This window comes from Chiloscyllium plagiosum, unplaced genomic scaffold (assembly GCF_037043375.1).
Source record: "Chiloscyllium plagiosum isolate Xiang-an unplaced genomic scaffold, Cpla_swu_hap1 HiC_scaffold_2, whole genome shotgun sequence".
Taxonomy (NCBI): Eukaryota; Metazoa; Chordata; class Chondrichthyes; order Orectolobiformes; family Hemiscylliidae; genus Chiloscyllium; species Chiloscyllium plagiosum.
In genome coordinates this window covers 155,904,830-155,923,522 of record NW_028270140.1, presented here as the reverse complement: position 1 = coordinate 155,923,522, position 18,693 = coordinate 155,904,830, and the positions used below count along the sequence as shown (strand labels likewise).

The 18,693-nt window shown below is 53.5% G+C and overlaps 1 protein-coding gene across 1 annotated transcript; it reads right to left on the bottom strand.

The window, feature by feature from the left end:
* Positions 1-203: 203 nt before the first annotated feature.
* Positions 204-12,904, bottom strand: ptger4a (prostaglandin E receptor 4 (subtype EP4) a). Its single transcript, XM_043703004.2, has 2 exons — positions 11,431-12,904; positions 204-1,161 (listed from the first exon to the last, which is right to left on the bottom strand). The coding sequence occupies exons 1-2, from the start codon at positions 12,235-12,237 to the stop codon at positions 646-648; spliced, it is 1,323 nt and encodes a 440-aa protein (XP_043558939.1). The 5' UTR covers positions 12,238-12,904; the 3' UTR covers positions 204-645.
* Positions 12,905-18,693: the final 5,789 nt, after the last annotated feature.

Below are 18,693 nucleotides of genomic sequence, written 5' to 3'. Positions count from 1 at the left end.
CTTTACTCTGTATCTAACCCCGTGCTGTCCCTGCCCTGGGAGTGTTTGATGGGGACAGTGTGGAGGGAGCTTTACTCTGTATCTAACCCCGTGCTGTCCCTGTCCTGGGTGTGTTTGATGGGGATGGCGCTGTAATTGTCACCAGTATTTGTGGTTTTAATTCTTCAATTCCTAATCAGGAAATGTCACTTTGTGAAATAATCTCAAACAAAAAATGTTGGGATTGTATTTGATGGTTCAAGGAAATAGCATCACAGTTACACAAACAAACCACATCACGGGTTACACTGTAATCTTCTCACAGAGAAGGATAGAGCACACATCTTACTGATAACTCAAAATCAGGAACGCAATATTAGCTGTGCCCCACACAGCACACAGCCAGCATCATACAACTCTGTCTGGACTAATGCCCCAGGTAATGTACAGTCAGAGCACATCCTCCCCAGCCCTGGAGCCATGTACTTCAGTCAAGATGCTTCTGGGTCACATGCATTTCAGTCCGTATTCTTCTGGATTATGTACACGTCACAGTACACACTCAGCACCCTCAGGGCTACATACAGTTCAGTTTGCATCATTCCCCTGGATCCAATGGACACAGGGTCTCCTGGATATCGTCCTTTCTGTGCTGCTGCCGCAGGTTTATATGCATTTCTCAGCCAGTCCTGTTTGCTCTTTTGTGAAGGTAACTTGTAAGGAGCTATCGGTGTTGACCACCGGTGTCTTTCCCTGTGTTTGACACTCTGCCTGTGGGAGCCCACTGTCCAGTTGGGATGGCGCTTGCTTCAGACTCGATCGCGTTCCCGCAGAGCCCGGCAACACATCGGTCAGCTCAAACTGGTAGAGCAGAGTTTGTGAGGTGTTGTCATTGGCCAGCTCCCTGGAGATGAAAGAGGGAGACTGACTGGAGGCAGCTGAGAAACGCCGAGGGCCGAGGTGCTGGAAGCTGCTGTTGGTGTGAGTGGCCCGCCCGCCCAGCTTACAGAACAGACACTTGATCTTCTCCAGGAGTTTGGTGAGGACAGTTTTACGGAGCAGGATATAGATCCATGGATCGAGGATTGGGTTAACCGACGCAATGCGAATCGCCATTAGGTCAGGGTTAGAGTAGTCCTTTGGAACAGCAGGACGGTACAGCTGGTTAATAAACACCCTCACCTTCAACAGAGAGAGAGAGAGAGAGAACATGTCAGGATAGGCAAAGCTAACAGAAGAAATAAAAACCACGAGTGAATGGAGTGTAAATGTGAATCGTCAGTACCAGGTTGGAGACACAAGGGGGCAATGTTTCCCCACTTTCCATGGCTGGGACAATGGTCTGTTTGAAGGGTACAACACCAGGTTATAGTCCAACAGGTTTAACTGGAAGCACTAGCTTTCGAAGCATTGCTCCTTCATCACACCATTAACGATCTGATGAAGAAACAGCACTCCGAAAGCTAGTGCTTCCAGTTAAACCTGTTGGACTATAACCTGGTGTTGTGTGATTTTTAACTTTGTCCACCCCAGTCCAACACTGGCATCTCCAAATTATGACTGTTTAAAGGGGGCTTTGATTGTCTGAGCTTAGGTTCTGCACAGAACTGGGCTTACGGGGGGGTGGGGGGTGGAGGGGGGGGGGAGGGGGTTAAGGACCCTGCAACAGGAAGCTCAGACTGCAGAAAATCCAAAAGATGCCAGGCCTTGAACTTCCTGAACGTCAGCCCTCCTGCTGCTCGGATGCTGCCTGACCTGCACCACACTTTATCCACTCTGACTCTCCAGCGTCTGCAGCCCTCACTATCTCCAAGCCTTGACCTTGGAGCTGGGGAAAGCCAGGCTGAAGAAAGGACTCAGCAGGGGAAATAAACTATTATCTCCGCGTCGGGCAGGATAAGCTTAAACAGAGAAGTAAGTTTACAAAAGTTCAGGACCCACTCCTCCAAAAAGCTACAGCAGTTTAAAAACTGAGATCGATGTTTGTTCATTATCAAGGAATGTGCAGTGAAGAAAGGGGCTAGATTTCAGATCTCTCAATACTCAAACTGAGAGTTAAATGGATTCAAGGAGCTGCTTCATTGTTCAGTGAGATCTGATCATCCTCAAATAATCCACTGCTGAAGTAATTGTATCACGTAATCCCTTGGAAAACTATATACAGACAAGAGAAACACAACTTCCTTCCAATTAAATATTAGAAAGAATTTATTTCTATAACACTGACTCCATTCCTGTCCTTGTTAATAGTCTGAGTTTATGACAGTCCCCTCACAACCTTGGTGTGAGTGGACTGTCATAAACTCATTCATTCCTGAAGAAGGGCTTATGCCCGAAACGTCGATTCTCCTGTTCCCTGGATGCTGCCTGACCTGCTGCGCTTTTCCAGCAACACATTTTGAGCTCTGATCTCCAGCATCTGCCGACCTCACTTTCTCCTGTCACATTTAACCCTGAGATAGCTTCACATTTTCATGCCATCACTAATTATGTCTTTTCCTGCCTCTGTATTGCCACCTGACTCCATGCCTGTTCAGATGATCTGCCGCTGGAAAAACTCTCAGTACTGCCTTTGCTCCCTCTAGACTTGAGTATTCCTACCCTCTCCCACATTCAACCCTTCTGTTAACTCACAGTCATCCAAACCCCGGCTGCCTGTATCTTAAATTACATCGAGTCACATTACCGTCAACCCCCTGCGCTAACATTGGTCTCCAGTCAAGTAATATTCTTGACTTGAGAATTCTAACCCTTGTTTTCAAATCCCCCCTTAGCCTGGCCTCGCCATTTCATAACCAAGCAGGAATCACAGAGCTTGGATAAACATTCAGATTGGTACGCTGTAACTCTCACCCCACTCCCAGAGCCACAACACTCAGTGCTGGGGTCACACCAATTACAGTCTATAAAAATGACATGGAGACCAGGACTGAGTGTATTGTAGCAACATTTGTTAATGACACCAAACTAGGTAGGAACACTAGCTGTGGAGGGGGTATATGGAGCTTGCTAAGGGATTCTGAAGAGTTGAGGGAGTGAGCAAGTATTTGATGACTGTGGTATAATGTGAGGAAACGAGTAACACAGAATAACAGATGATTATTTAAATGGAGTCGGATTACAGAATCCTGCGGTACAAAGGGATCTGGCTGTCCTGGTACAAGTATCAGAGAACTTTAGCACATAGTTACAGCTAGTAATTAGGAAGGCACGTGGAATGTTGTACTGCAGGGTTATGGAATGTTGGTCTTTATCAAAAGTGCGATTGAGTCAAAAACTGGAGAAGTCTTCCTTCCTCTGTGGGAGATCGGTGAGACTGTACTCAGTACGATGTACAGCTCTGGATTTCTTACTCAGGAAAGGGGTTTATAAAACCATGAGGGGCACAGATAGGATAAATAGACAAGGTCTTTTCCCTGGGTAGGGGGAGAATCCAGAACTAGAGTGCATAGGATTAGGGTGAGGGGGGAAAGATCTAAAAGAGACCTAAGGGGAAATTTTTTCACGCAGAGGGTGGTACGTGTATGGAATGAGCTGCCAGAGGATGTGGTGGAGGCTGGTACAATTACAGCATTTAAAAGGCATTTGGATGGGTATATGAATAGGAAGGGTTTGGAGGGATATGGGTCCGGTGCTGGCAGGTGGGACTGGATTGGGTTGGGATATCTGCTGTACATCTCTGTGACTCTCTGACTGTAAGGGGTATGCTGCCAGAGAAGGTTTGTTAGGTTGATTCCTGGAATGATGGAGTTTGTCTAATGAGGAGAGGTTGAGTAGGTTGACCTTTGACTCCTTGGATTTCAGAGAGGTGATCGAATCAAAACATATTACAATCCAGAGAACGTTTTACAGAGTAGATGCTGGGAAAATATTTCCTCTTATGAGAAAACTTATAATTAGGATGCACAGTTTACCAACAAATAAAAGATGAAGATTTTCAATTCTCTACCACAGGGAGCAGAGGAGGCCAGGTCATTAAATATATTTAAAGTTGAGTTGGACAGATTATTAACTGACAAGGGAGTCACGGGTTATGGGGGCAAGCAGTGTGAAAGAACATGAGGGGAGCAGTCAGGTCATCCATATCACACTGGGCTGTGATTAGGGATGGGCAGCTAACTCACTGGAGAAAGGGGGCTCCACAAATATCCCCATTCTCAATGACGGAAGAGCCCAGCACATCAGGACAAAAGATCTCCCAATCATTTCATCGTGACTAGGAAGGTGGGAAAATATCCTGCAAATGGGGACCCTCAGGACGTGAATCCTTGTACAATTCACCTGCTTACCCGGATTGTGGCAACATTCCTGGCAGTGGTATTCTCCTAAACCTTGGCAAGGAAAACGCCAACCTGCTCCTACATACACCACCCCCCCCCAACCCCAGACACAGCCCCAATCACAGCCCATACTCCAGTCACAACCCACAGCCATCTCCAGGGGACTGCGAACATTCCATCACTTTGTTGCTAATCGTTCCAGGAAGGGGAGTAGCGGTGGCTGGCCAAAGACCCAGGCAGAGCAGGGACAGAGAGGGAGACAGATAGAGAGGGAGAGACACTCCTGAAATAAAGGATCCCTGGGGAATAATGTGCCTCATGGATTTGCAGTTCGGACTCCATTCTGCCTCCATTATTGGAGAAGATTTCTTCAGGAGTTTGGGATTAGCCACTTGGCTGGTTCCTGTCAATACACCCCGACATTTAACCCCACTGTTGACAAGTCACAACTCGCTAACTCCCAACTCGATTGGATAGTTACTGAGGCTGCGCTGGGGCTGGACCCAGATCCACCTGCTCCCTCTCCCAGATCCTCCTGCTCTCTCTCCCAGATCCTCCTGCTCTCTCCCCCGGATCCTCCTGCTCTCTCCCCCAGATCCTCCTGCTCTCTCTCACCCGGATCCTCCTGCTCTCTCTCCCAGATCCTCCTGCTCTCTCTCCCAGATCTCCTGCTCTCTCTCCCAGATCCTCCTGCTCTCTCTCCCCCGGATCCTCCTGCTCTCTCTCCCAGATCCTCCTGCTCTCTCCCCCGGATCCTCCTGCTCTCTCTCCCAGATCCTCCTGCTCTCTCCCCCGGATCCTCCTGCTCTCTCTCCCAGATCCTCCTGCTCTCTCTCTCCCAGATCCTCCTGCTCTCTCTCCCCCGGATCCTCCTGCTCTCTCTCCCGGATCCTCCTGCTCTCTCCCCCGGATCCTCCTGCTCTCTCACCCGGATCCTCCTGTCTCTCCCCCAGATCCTCCTGCTCTCTCTCACCCGGATCCTCCTGCTCTCTCCCCCAGATCCTCCTGCTCTCTCTCTCCCAGATCCTCCTGCTCTCTCCCCCGGATCCTCCTGCTCTCTCTCCCAGATCCTCCTGCTCTCTCTCTCCCAGATCCTCCTGCTCTCTCTCTCCCAGATCCTCCTGCTCTCTCCCCCGGATCCTCCTGCTCTCTCTCCCAGATCCTCCTGCTCTCTCTCTCCCAGATCCTCCTGCTCTCTCTCTCCCAGATCCTCTTGCTCTCTCTCCCGGATCCTCCTGCTCTCTCTCCCCCGGATCCTCCTGCTCTCTCTCCCAGATCCTCCTGCTCTCTCCCCTGGATCCTCCTGCTCTCTCCCCCAGATCCTCCTGCTCCCTCTCCCGGATCCTCCTGCTCTCTCCCCCGGATCCTCCTGCTCTCTCTCCCAGATCCTCCTGCTCTCTCCCCCGGATCCTCCTGCTCTCTCTCCCCCGGATCCTCCTGCTCTCTCTCCCGGATCCTCCTGCTCTCTCCCCCGGATCCTCTTGCTCTCTCCCCCAGATCCTCCTGCTCTCTCTCCCCCAGATCCTCCTGCTCTCTCTCACCCGGATCCTCCTGCTCTCTCTCTCCCGGATCCTCCTGCTCTCTCCCCCAGATCCTCCTGCTCTCTCTCACCCGGATCCTCCTGCTCTCTCTCTCCCGGATCCTCCTGCTCTCTCTCACCCGGATCCTCCTGCTCTCTCTCTCCCGGATCCTCCTGCTCCCTCTCCCGGATCCTCCTGCTCTCTCTCCCCCGGATCCTCCTGCTCTCTCTCCCCCAGATTCTCCTGCTCCCTCTCCCGGATCCTCCTGCTCTCTCTCACCCGGATCCTCCTGCTCTCTCTCCCCCGGATCCTCCTGCTCTCTCTCCCCCGGATCCTCCTGCTCTCTCTCCCCCAGATTCTCCTGCTCCCTCTCCCGGATCCTCCTGCTCTCTCTCACCCGGATCCTCCTGCTCTCTCTCCCCCAGATCCTCCTGCTCTCTCTCCCCCGGATCCTCCTGCTCTCTCTCCCCCGGATCCTCCTGCTCTCTCTCCCCCAGATTCTCCTGCTCCCTCTCCCGGATCCTCCTGCTCTCTCTCACCCGGATCCTCCTGCTCTCTCTCCCCCAGATCCTCCTGCTCTCTCCCCCGGATACTCCTGCTCTCTCTCCCCCAGATCCTCCTGCTCCCTCTCCCGGATCCTCCTGCTCTCTCTCCCAGATCCTCCTGCTCTCTCTCCCCCGGATCCTCCTGCTCTCTCTCCCCCGGATCCTCCTGCTCTCTCCCCCAGATCCTCCTGCTCCCTCTCCCGGATCCTCCTGCTCTCTCTCCCCCAGATTCTCCTGCTCCCTCTCCCAGATCCTCCTGCTCTCTCCCCCGGATCCTCCTGCTCTCTCTCCCAGATCCTCCTGCTCTTTCTCCCAGATCCTCCTGCTCCCTCTCCCGGATCCTCCTGCTCTCTCTCCCCCAGATTCTCCTGCTCCCTCTCCCAGATCCTCCTGCTCTCTCCCCCGGATCCTCCTGCTCTCTCTCCCAGATCCTCCTGCTCTCTCTCCCGGATCCTCCTGCTCTCTCCCCCGGATCCTCCTGCTCTCTCTCCCAGATCCTCCTGCTCTCTCCCCCGGATCCTCCTGCTCTCTCCCCCGGATCCTCCTGCTCTCTCTCCCAGATCCTCCTGCTCTCTCCCCCGGATCCTCCTGCTCTCTCTCCCAGATCCTCCTGCTCTCTCCCCCGGATCCTCCTGCTCTCTCCCCCAGATCCTCCTGCTCCCTCTCCCGGATCCTCCTGCTCTCTCCCCCGGATCCTCCTGCTCTCTCTCCCAGATCCTCCTGCTCTCTCCCCCAGATCCTCCTGCTCTCTCTCCCCCAGATCCTCCTGCTCTCTCTCACCCGGATCCTCCTGCTCTCTCTCTCCCGGATCCTCCTGCTCTCTCTCACCCGGATCCTCCTGCTCTCTCTCCCCCAGATCCTCCTGCTCTCTCTCCCAGATCCTCCTGCTCTCTCTCCCAGATCCTCCTGCTCTCTCTCCCCCGGATCCTCCTGCTCTCTCCCCCAGATCCTCCTGCTCCCTCTCCCGGATCCTCCTGCTCTCTCTCCCCCAGATTCTCCTGCTCCCTCTCCCGGATCCTCCTGCTCTCTCTCTCCCAGATCCTCCTGCTCTCTCCCCCGGATCCTCCTGCTCTCTCTCCCAGATCCTCCTGCTCTCTCCCCCGGATCCTCCTGCTCTCTCTCCCAGATCCTCCTGCTCTCTCCCAGATCCTCCTGCTCTCTCTCCCAGATCCTCCTGCTCTCTCTCCCCCGGATCCTCCTGCTCTCTCTCCCGGATCCTCCTGCTCTCTCCCCCGGATCCTCCTGCTCTCTCTCACCCGGATCCTCCTGCTCTCTCTCACCCGGATCCTCCTGCTCTCTCTCACACGGATCCTCCTGCTCTCTCCCCCGGATCCTCCTGCTCTCTCACCCGGATCCTCCTGCTCTCTCCCCCGGATCCTCCTGCTCTCTCCCCCAGATCCTCCTGCTCTCTCTCTTCCAGATCCTCCTGCTCTCTCTCTCCCAGATCCTCCTGCTCTCTCCCCCGGATCCTCCTGCTCTCTCTCCCAGATCCTCCTGCTCTCTCCCCCGGATCCTCCTGCTCTCTCCCCCAGATCCTCCTGCTCTCTCTCTTCCAGATCCTCCTGCTCTCTCTCTCCCAGATCCTCCTGCTCTCTCCCCCGGATCCTCCTGCTCTCTCCCAGATCCTCCTGCTCTCTCTCCCCCGGATCCTCCTGCTCTCTCCCCCAGATCCTCCTGCTCCCTCTCCCGGATTCTCCTGCTCTCTCTCTCCCAGATCCTCCTGCTCTCTCTCTCCCGGATCCTCCTGCTCTCTCCCCTGGATTCTCCTGCTCTCTCTCCCCCGGATCCTCCTGCTCTCTCTCTCCCAGATCCTCCTGCTCTCTCTCCCCCGGATCCTCCTGCTCTCTCGCCCCCGGATCCTCCTGCTCTCTCTCCCCTGGATCCTCCTGCTCTCTCTCTCCCAGATCCTCCTGCTCTCTCTCCCAGATCCTCCTGCTCTCTCTCCCCCAGATCCTCCTGCTCTCTCTCCCCCAGATCCTCCTGCTCTCTCTCCCCCGGATCCTCCTGCTCTCTCTCCCCTGGATCCTCCTGCTCTCTCTCTCCCAGATCCTCCTGCTCTCTCTCCCCCAGATCCTCCTGCTCTCTCTCCCCCAGATCCTCCTGCTCTCTCTCCCCCAGATCCTCCTGCTCTCTCTCCCCCAGATCCTCCTGCTCTCTCTCCCCCGGATCCTCCTGCTCTCTCTCCCCTGGATCCTCCTGCTCTCTCTCTCCCAGATCCTCCTGCTCTCTCTCCCCCAGATCCTCCTGCTCTCTCTCCCCCAGATCCTCCTGCTCCCTCTCCCGGATCCTCCTGCTCTCTCTCTCCCAGATCCTCCTGCTCTCTCCCCCAGATCCTCCTGTTCTCTCTCCCCCAGATCCTCCTGCTCTCTCCCCCGGATCCTCCTGCTGTCTCCCAGATTCTCCACCTCTCTCAATAAAATGTCCCCACTGCGCCTCCCTCCCACACCCCAATCTGTCCACAGATTCCCAGGGTGGCCTACAGCCCCTCACCCCTTCCCAGTCCCCATCCTCATCCCTCCCTCTGCCCCTCCACCCCCAGTGATGCCTCTGAACCAGCCCTTTCATGGTGAGCCCTCAGCCCACTTTCCTTCCTGATCTGAGATCCTGATTCCCAACCTCCTGCCCTTTCCTGGCTGTAGGGGTGGGGAAGGCCTCTGACCGCATGTCTGGTCTATGGGGCATCTGGTCAGGCCATTGCTGGGGGTCTGCTCCCGACTCACTCTTCATGTGGCTTTGCAGCACACCCCTGCTCCCTCCCCATCCAACTCCCCCAGCCCCCTCGCTCCCCCAGCCCCCTCGCTCCCCCAGCCCCCTCGCTCCCCCAGCCCCTTCCAGAGAACCCATTCTCTCTCGATCCTCTCAATGTAACCCTTTAATCACTCCAGCCGCCCCTAGGCTGTCCATAACGAAGGGACTAATCCAGGGTTGGTTACAACCTGCTCTTTATAGCTCCTGGAGCACATTGGTAATGTCTCTCCCTCTAGGCCCGAGGCCTGGGACCAAGTCCTACCTGTCACAGCATCTCTGAGCAGGCTGATTAGAAAACAGTCTGGTGCTATCCTCAGCAGGTTAACTCTCTGAGTCCCTGCTATCAGACTGATAATCCCAGGTAACACTGTGTTAAGCAGGAGCTGCTGCTGCTGCTGTGCAAGTCGAGAGCAGATAGGTCTCTGATCTGGGAGGGAGCAGTGTGTCTCACTCGGTCAGGGTTTACCCAGCCCTCCTGAATATACCCTGCTCTCTCTGCGCACACACACTCGCTCACTCAGGCTCACACACACACACACACACGTGCTGAGACACATACTCTCATTCATATACATTCACACAAATACCCACATGCTCACTGACTCAAAGACAGACACGACAGACTCAAATACACACTCAGGCACTCAGACACACTCTCGTACTGTCTCAGACACGCGGACACTTTCACACACATACACACAGTCTCACACTCAGACACACACACTAAGATAAAAACACTCACACAGACACTCTCTCTCTCTGTATCTCCTCAGTGGGCTGAATCTCCTACTTGGATCGTTGAGTCGACTCGGGAGTTTGATCTGAAACCAATCAGCACCAGGTCCCTGGGAGAGATTGTGATTGGAGACAGTGAACTGACAGTGGGAGCAGATTGAACAGAAACATTCAAAAAGAGGAATTGAGTAAATATTTGAAGGGGACCATATTCCGGGCTCTAGGGGAAAGTGTGTGGGTGTGAGAGCAAATAGAGAACTCACTCAGTGCTGGTGCAGTGAACTAACTGGTCTTTGGTGTGCTGTGATTATCTGATCACCACACTGACAGTGAGTTGTTCATTGCGTCAGAAAACAGATTGTATCTGATAAACATGAAATATACAGGGGACAGGGGAAATGGGACAGGCCAGATTTCCGTACGGAGAGCCAGATTGCAGTAGATGGGCAGAATGGTTTCTTTCCATAACATGACTCAGTGCTAGTCAGAGTCACAGCATCTGACCACAGCAAGAGGTCACCAGCAATTCAATTCACTGCTTTTTACGTAACCGAGGCTTCAGTCATCAGGGGAAATTGTTGGCTCTCCGAATATGTCACGGTTACTAATCTCAAAACTGTCCCCGGCTCACATCTCGATAAGGCTGTCGAGATTAGGAGATGGTGCTGATAATGCAAATGGAGAGGAGGCATTTACACTGAGAGCGGGGAGAGGGTTTACCGATATGAGTGAATCACCGATAGACAGGAGAGCGGATACCTGCCGGGGCACAGGGAGTGGGAGGCAGTGGAATTTACTTTGGGGGGAGTCGTGCAGAATGTGACAGGGAGAGACAAGCCTGGGAAATACCGGGGGGAATCGGGGCAGGGCAGACTAGAAAATTTGTTTTATATTCGTTCGTGGGGATGTGGGTAGCATTGCCTCAATTGTAATTGAAGTTTCTCTCACTCTCCTGCACTTGGTCTGTTTCTCCGACACACCGAAGTGCTTGACCAACTCCCTTACAATTTCAGCTTTACTTTTGTCTCTGGTTAAACCCAATTCTAAACTATTCACTAATTCCAAAAGTGTGTCTTTCCTCTGTCTTTTCTAAACTTTGTTGGCAAATTTGGGAATCATCTTCAAACCCCAGAACCTCTTTTGCAATCCTCAGGAGCTAGTTCTCTCACTTTTCATTGAACCGAAATTAAACAAATGGTCTCAGCTAAGTTTCATTTATAGATCGAGGACACCAAGTGTTGAAATCTGCTGGGATGTTTCGTACCCCAAATCTGTCCGAGTCTCAGACTGGATCTGTCTAAACCCGTCCAAATCCCGGACCCGGGGAATAAATGCCTCGATCAGCCAGTTCAGAGGGTAGTTCAGTGTCCCTGCTCTGGGGTTGGGTCAGACCAGGGAAGGAGAGGAGCAGAATCCTTTCCTGAAGGATCCCACAGGACCATTCCAACAATCGACAATGCTTGGTCACTGGGGCTAGTTCTTCCCTGATTGCAGGTCTTCATCCCGCTACGGTGAGATTTGAACTCCTGCCACCCACCCCAGGAGATGGGTCTGGGTTTGTCTGGATGACTGACCTCCCCCTCCCCCAGTAACATTAGCAGTAGCTGCCTCCCCACCACTTACCACCAGCGGGATGGAGCAGACCAGCACCACAGCAGAGGTCGCGATCAGCAGGATGACCATCTGGATCTCGGCCCCAGCCATGCGGCGGAAACTCCTGCGGCGCCGCAGTTCCCGGAGCCGGGGGTCGTGGCCCAGCGAGGTCCGCCGCACGAACTGCCGGTGCATTCGGATCAGGGCGACGCACACCAGCACGTTACAGATGACGGTCACCAGGATGAGGAAGGAGCTGAAGCCGGCGTACATGTAGGAGTAGACAGCATGCCGGGGCTCCTTCGTCTGCCAGTCGATAAAGCACCAGGTGTCAGGGAACTGCTGGACGGTCTTGCCCAGGCCGAAGTTGGGCAGGGCGCAGAACAGGGTGTTGCTCAGGTAGATGGTGAACAAGGTCACACCCGCCAGCTTCTTGTCCACAAAGTGGTTGTAGAAGTAAGCATGGTTAATGGCGAGGTACCTCTCGATGGACATGGCACAGATGATGCTGAGACCTGATGTCCCGAAGAACAGGAGGACAAAAGAGTCGTACTCACAGAGCGCGGTGTCCCCAGGCCAGTCCCCGGTGATGTAGGTGATGATTGTGATGGGGCTGACCAGGCAGGTCCCCAGGAGATCAGTCACTGCCAACCCACACACCAGGGCGTAGAACGTAGTCTCCTTCTGCTCCTTCCGAGACTTACAGAGGACCACAATGGCAACCAGATTCCCCACCACCCCAAAGACAAACATGACAGTGGGGATGACCGGAAACCTGGAGTTTTTGAGAATATTGCTGCTGCTGTTGACATGGTCAGTGCCATTGACCAGATTCATGGTCTGCAACTCTCACCTGCACCGTGCCAACCAATCGATAAGACCCACTCAGTCCTCTCCACCACAGTCGCCCTCTACCACATCCAATCCCCTGGCATGGTACCAAACCATCCGCCAAACACTCTGGCGATCTCTAACGGGTCTTCGAAGACGATCCCAGAATTGGTGGGTGGGTCGTAACTCTCCAAACTTCGAAGGCAAAGTCTCAGAACGGACATGGAAAGGGAGCCGGGCTGAGTTTGAGGTGGTTCAGGGGGTGAGGAGACAGCTCAGCTGTCACTCTTCACAGCTAGACCGCATTCCTGACAGGGAGATGCACACCTTGGTCGATGAGTTCCTTGCCATGGCCTCTTCCTGTTCCTTCACAGCCAGGGCTGTTTGTACACTGCTGCAGTCCTCTCTCTCTCTCTCTCTCTCACACACACACACTCACTGTGCCCAGGCTGCGGGGTGATCTGACAGTATTTCCACACTCCTGTGCTCCACTCCCAGTTATCGAGGGTGAATGGGGAGGTACAGAGTGTTTCTCTGAGTCTCTCTCTCTCTCTCCCCCTGTTTCTAACTCAGTCTGTGTCTCTCTATCTCTCTCTGTCTGTCTCTTTCCCTTTTTCTGACTCACTCTGTATCTCTCTCTCTCTCTCTCTCTCTCTGTGTGTCTGCCACAGCACGCTGCCTCTCGGTCTGTGGGAATCAGGCAGGTTCAAACCTCCTTACACATTCGGATCAAAATTAAACTCTGCCCCCTCCATTTCCATTGGCCAAAGCAGCTCACTGCATCTGTAATGGGTCTTAAAGCCTTCTCCTGTTGACTTCAGACTGTAGTATAATCTGTCTGACCTCAGGGGGTTAAGGAAGACACTCAGCTCAGAGGGTAGTTAGAGATGGGGCAAATAACATTAGCCCAGCCAGTGACACCCTCTCCCCCGGAGGTTGGAGAAAACATAACTTCTGAGTGTCATAAAGCACTCAAAAGCAGCCCAGCACAATGCTGCTGGAGGGTCAGTGGGGGTGGGGACAATGGAATGGGGCTGGAATGGGGTCTGGCTGTTAAAGGGGGAGCGGTCTGTTGGTAAAACCAGGATTTAAAAAAACCCAGGACCTGGAATCTCAGGATTGTAGCTCAGCTGTGACTCCTGTTCGAATGCTGCCTGTAACAGGGACAGGAGCTCCCACAGGGAGGACAGGCTACACTCCCTGTAATGGGGAGGGGGGCACAGATACCCTCCCTCACCCCTACCCCAACTTATGAACCCGATGTGGGGGGTGCTCAAAGTCAGAGGACAGAGATAGTGAGGGGTGTAGGGGGCTGGAGGACAGAGATAGTGAGGGATGTAGGGGGCTGGAGGACAGAGATAGTGAGGGATGTAGGGGCTGGAGGACAGAGATAGTGAGGGGTGTAGGGGCTGGAGGAGGAGGACAGAGATAGTGAGGGGTGTAGGGCTGGAGGACAGAGATAGTGAGGGGTGTAGGGGCTGGAGGAGGAGGACAGAGATAGTGAGGGGTGTAGGGCTGGAGGACAGAGATAGTGAGGGGTGTAGGGGCTGGAGGACAGAGATAGTGAGGGGTGTAGGGGCTGGAGGACAGAGATAGTGAGGGGTGTAGGGGCTGGAGGACAGAGATAGTGAGGGGTGTAGGGGCTGGAGGAGGAGGACAGAGATAGTGAGGGGTGTAGGGGCTGGAGGACAGAGATAGTGAGGGGTGTAGGGCTGGAGGACAGAGATAGTGAGGGGTGTAGGGGCTGGAGGACAGAGATAGTGAGGGGTGTAGGGGCTGGAGGACAGAGATAGTGAGGGGTGTAGGGGCTGGAGGACAGAGATAGTGAGGGGTGTAGGGGCTGGAGGACAGAGATAGTGAGGGGTGTTGGGGCTGGAGGACAGAGATAGTGAGGGGTGTAAGGGCTGGAGGAGGAGGACAGAGATAGTGAGGGGTGTAAGGGCTGGAGGAGGAGGACAGAGATAGTGAGGGGTGTAGGGGCTGGATGGGGAGCATAGAATCTCCACAATGTGGAAACAGGCCATTTGGCCCAAGTCCATGCTGACCCTCTGAAGAGACCCATTCCACCACCCTATTACCCTATATTTACCCCTGACTAATGCCCCTAGCCTACACATCCCTGAACACTATGGGTAATTTAGAATGGCCAATCTGCCTGACCTGCACACCTTTGGACTGTGGGAGGAAACCGGAGCACCCGGAGGAAACCCACGCAGACACGGGGAGAATGTGCAAACTCCACACAGACAGTCGCCTGAGGCTGGAATCGAACCTGGGACCCTGGCGCTGTGAGGCAGCAGGGCTAACCACTGAGCCACCGTGCCGCCCCTCCGTCAGGTTGTAGGGCTGGAGGAGGACAGAGGTAGTGAGGGGCCTGGTCATTGAGGGGACATTTATTGTGTTTAAGCTGTGATGGGATGTGGGTAACACTGTTGCCCCTAGTGCTAGATACATGGGAAGACCACTCCCTGCAAGTTCCCCTCCAGGCCACTCCCCATCCTGACTTGGAAATATATCACCGTTCCTTCAGTGTCCCGGGGTCAGAATCCTGGAATTCCCTCCCTCAGGGCATTGTGGGTCACCCTACAGCACATGGACTGCAGCGGGTCAGGAAGGCAGCTCACCAGGATTGATTCAGTACTGGGTGTGGGAGGTATAGGAGGGCAAGGTAGGGGGTGTGCAGGGGTCAAACTGCACAGTCTGTGGGCTGATGCTGCCAAGGGGCTGGGTCTCATTGAGAAACCAGAGTCTTGGGGGTGTCACCGAGGGAACACTGCGAGATGATTCAGCACTAGTCTGATTATGACTAGGTGAATAAGAACATTCTAGAAGGGAGTAAGAGGGGGATGTGGGTGGGAAGGTGGGGAATAGAAACATAGGAGCAAGGGGGAGGCCATTCAGCCCTTTGAGCCTTTCCACCATTCAGTAGGATCATGGTTGGTCATCCAACTCAATAACCCATTCCTGCTTTCCCCCATAACCTTTGACCCCTTTAGCCCTAAGAGTCTCCCCAACTCCTTATTGAAAACATTCAATATTTTGGCCTCAACCACTTTCTGTTACAGAGAATCCCACAGTCTCCCCACTCTCTGGGTGAAGACATTTCTCCCCAGATCAGTAACATCCTAAAAAGCCCTAAATCCCATATCCTTAGGCTATGACTCCTGGTTCTGAATCTGCCTATCAACGGGCATATCCTTCCGGGGTTTATCCTGTCTAGTCCTGTTAGAATTTTATAGATTTCTATGAGATTTCTCCTCATTCTTTTAAACTACAGTGAATGTAGTCCTAACCAATCCATGCTGTCTTTGTATGTTAGTCCTGACATCCCAGGAATCAGCCTTGTAAACCTTTGTTCCATTCCTCCTTAGCTAGGACATCCTTCTTCAGATAAGGAGACCAAAACTGCACACAGTATTCCAGGTGTGGTCTCTCCAAGGCCTTGTACAATTGCAACAAGACATCCCAGCTCCTGGACACCAATCTTCTCACTATGAAGGTCAACATCCCATTTCCCTTCTTTACTGCCTGCTGCCCCTGCATGGTTACTTTCAGCGACTGGTGTACAAGGACATCCAGATCTCTGCACAACTCCCCATTTCCCAATCTATCGCCATTTCGATAATAATTTGTCTTCTGTTTTTGCTACCAAAGTTGGTAACCTCACATTTATCCACATTATGCTGCGTCTACTATGCATTGGCTCACTTACTCAACTTGTCAAAATCACACTGAACCATCTCTACATCGTCCATAAAGCTCACCCACCCATCCAAGTATGTATCATCTGCAAATTTGAAGATATTACATTTTTGTTCCTTCATCTAAATCAATAATATACATTATGAAAATCTCGGGCCCTAGCACTGATCCCTGTGGCACCCCACTAGTCACTAACTACTGCTTGGAAAATGATCCATTTAGACTCACTCTTTGTTTCCTGTGTGCTAATCATCTTTCTGTCCATTTCAGTACACCACCCCAGTCCCATGCACTTTAAGTTTGCATGCTAATCTTTTATATGGGACCTTTTCAAAAGCCATCTGAGAAAGCCAGGTAATCCATATCCAGTAGCTCCCCCTCACCAACTCGGGCGACTGTCTGTGTGGAGTTTGCACATTCTCCCCGGGTCTGCGTGGGTTTCCTCCCACAATCCAAAGATGTGCGGGTCAGGTGAATTGGCCAAACTAAATTGCCCGTAGTGTTAGGTGCATTAGTCAGAGGGAAATGGGTCTGGGTGGGTTACTCTTCGGGGGGGTCAGTGCGGACTTGTTGGGCCAAACGGCCTGTTTCCAAACTGTAGGGAATCTAATCTAATCTAAACTCCAAGAGTTACATCCTCGAAGGATTCCAGTAGATTTGTCGAGTGTGATTTCCTTTTTGCAAATCCATGCTGACTCTGTCCAATCCTGTCACAGTTTTCCAAGTGCTGTGCTATTAAATCTTGTATAATAGACTCATTATCAAGATCAGACGCACTGGTCTAAAATTCCCTGTTTTCCTTCTACCTCCCTTTTTCAATCTTTTAAATAAAAATAATTAATATTTTTCAGATAAACATTTGCTACCGTCTAATCGATATGAACTGTTCCAGTGTCCATAGAATCTGAAGGGTGACCGTCAATATACCCAATATTTCCAGGCTCTTTCAGTGGGGGCTGGAACTCATTGCTGCTTCTGCCTTTTGCTCTGAGCTGATCTCCCTGTCTCAGGAATTGTGGCTGTGGTCTACGGTCAGTTAGATAAAAAGAAACAACAGTTGGTGCTCATCCCCCTGCTCAACTCTCAACAAAACAACCAGTTCCTGTTCCTAGGCAGAAGCAGCAAACACCCAAAACTAGGAGCCATTGTGCAAACAGCAAGAGGCTGGGGGCCAGAGAGAAGCTGTCGGGAAGTTTCTCAATCTCCGTCATGTTGGTTAGAACCAGGAACTGAACCGAGAGGAGGAGCTGGAGATGGATGGGCTGTGGGGGGGATTCAGGGCTGGGGTGGGAGTGGGTTGGGGGTCTAAGAGTGGGAACAGGGTTTGGGATTGGGGGGGATTAATTCTTCAAAACTCTACTGGATTCACACAACGGCCTTTGACCTCAGGGACCGGATTTAATTCTGGAACAACTTTGCAAGTCAGGATGGTCGCGGGTCCTATTACCAGGTGCAGGAAAGATAGGAAAATGTTTCTGGGCTCACAGAGAGGCTCCCCAACACACAGACCCCTCAACACACAGACCCCTCCCCCAGAGAGACCCCCAACAGAGAGGCCCCCCCAACACACAGACCTCTCCCCCAGAAAGACCCCCAACAGAGAGATCCCTCCCCCAGAGAGATGCCCCACAGAGAGACTGCCCCCACAGAGAAACCCTCCAACACACAGACCCCTCAACATACAGACCCCTCCCCCAGAGAGACGCCCCACAGAGAGACTGCCCCCACAGAGAAGCCCCCCAACACACAGACCCCTCCCCCAGAAAGACCCCCAACAGAGAGACTCCCCAACACACAGACCCCTCAACACACAGACCCCTCCCCGAGAGAGACGCCCCACAGAGAGACCCCCCAACACAGACCCCTCAACACACAGACTCCTCCCCCAGAGAGACGCCCCACAGAGAGACCCCCCAAACACACAAGCCCCTCCCTGAGAGAGACTGACCCCACAGAGAGACCCCCCGACACACAGACCCCTCCCCCAGAAAGATCCCCAACAGAGAGACTCCCCAACGCACAGATCCCTCAACACAATGACCCCTCCCCCAGAGAGACGCCCCACAGAGAGACTGCCCCCACAGAGAGACTCCCCAACACACAGACCCCTCAATCACAGACCCCTCCCCCAGAGAGACGCACCACAGAGAGACCCCCCAACACAGACCCCTCAACACACAGACCCCTCCCCCAGAGAGACGCCCCACAGAGAGACCCCCCAAACACACAGGCCCCTCCCTGAGAGAGACTGACCCCACAGAGAGACCCCCCAACACACAGACCCCTCCCCCAGAAAGATCCCCAACACACAGATCCTTCAACACACTGACCCCTCCCCTAGAGAGATGCCCCACAGAGAGACTGCCCCCACAGAGAGACCCCCAACACAGAGACCCCTCCCCCAGAGAGACCCCCCATAGAGAGACCCCCAACACACAGACCCCTCCCCAGAGAGACCCCCCACAGAGAGACTGCCTCACAGAGAGACCCCTCAACTTAGAGACACCCACAGAGAGACCACCCTCACAGACAGACCCCCCACAGAGAGACTGCCCCCACAGAGACCCTGGAAACACAGACCCCTCCCACAGAGAGACCCCCCACAAACAGACCCCTCCCACAGAGAGACGTCCCACAGAGAGATCCCCAACACACAGACCCTTCCCCTAGAGAGATCCCCAACACACAGACCCCTCCCCCAGAGAGATCCCCAACACACAGACCCCTCCCACAGAGAGACCCCCCAACACACAGGCCCCT

Excerpts from the sequence above, each read along its gene's own strand:
- ptger4a (XM_043703004.2), bottom strand. The coding sequence starts at position 12,237 with ATGAATCTGGTCAATGGCACTGACCATGTCAACAGCAGCAGCAATATT. Across the intron at positions 1,162-11,430 it reads TCTGCTCCATCCCGCTGGTG|GTGAGGGTGTTTATTAACCA; the intron begins GTAAGTGGTGGG and ends TCTCTGTTGAAG.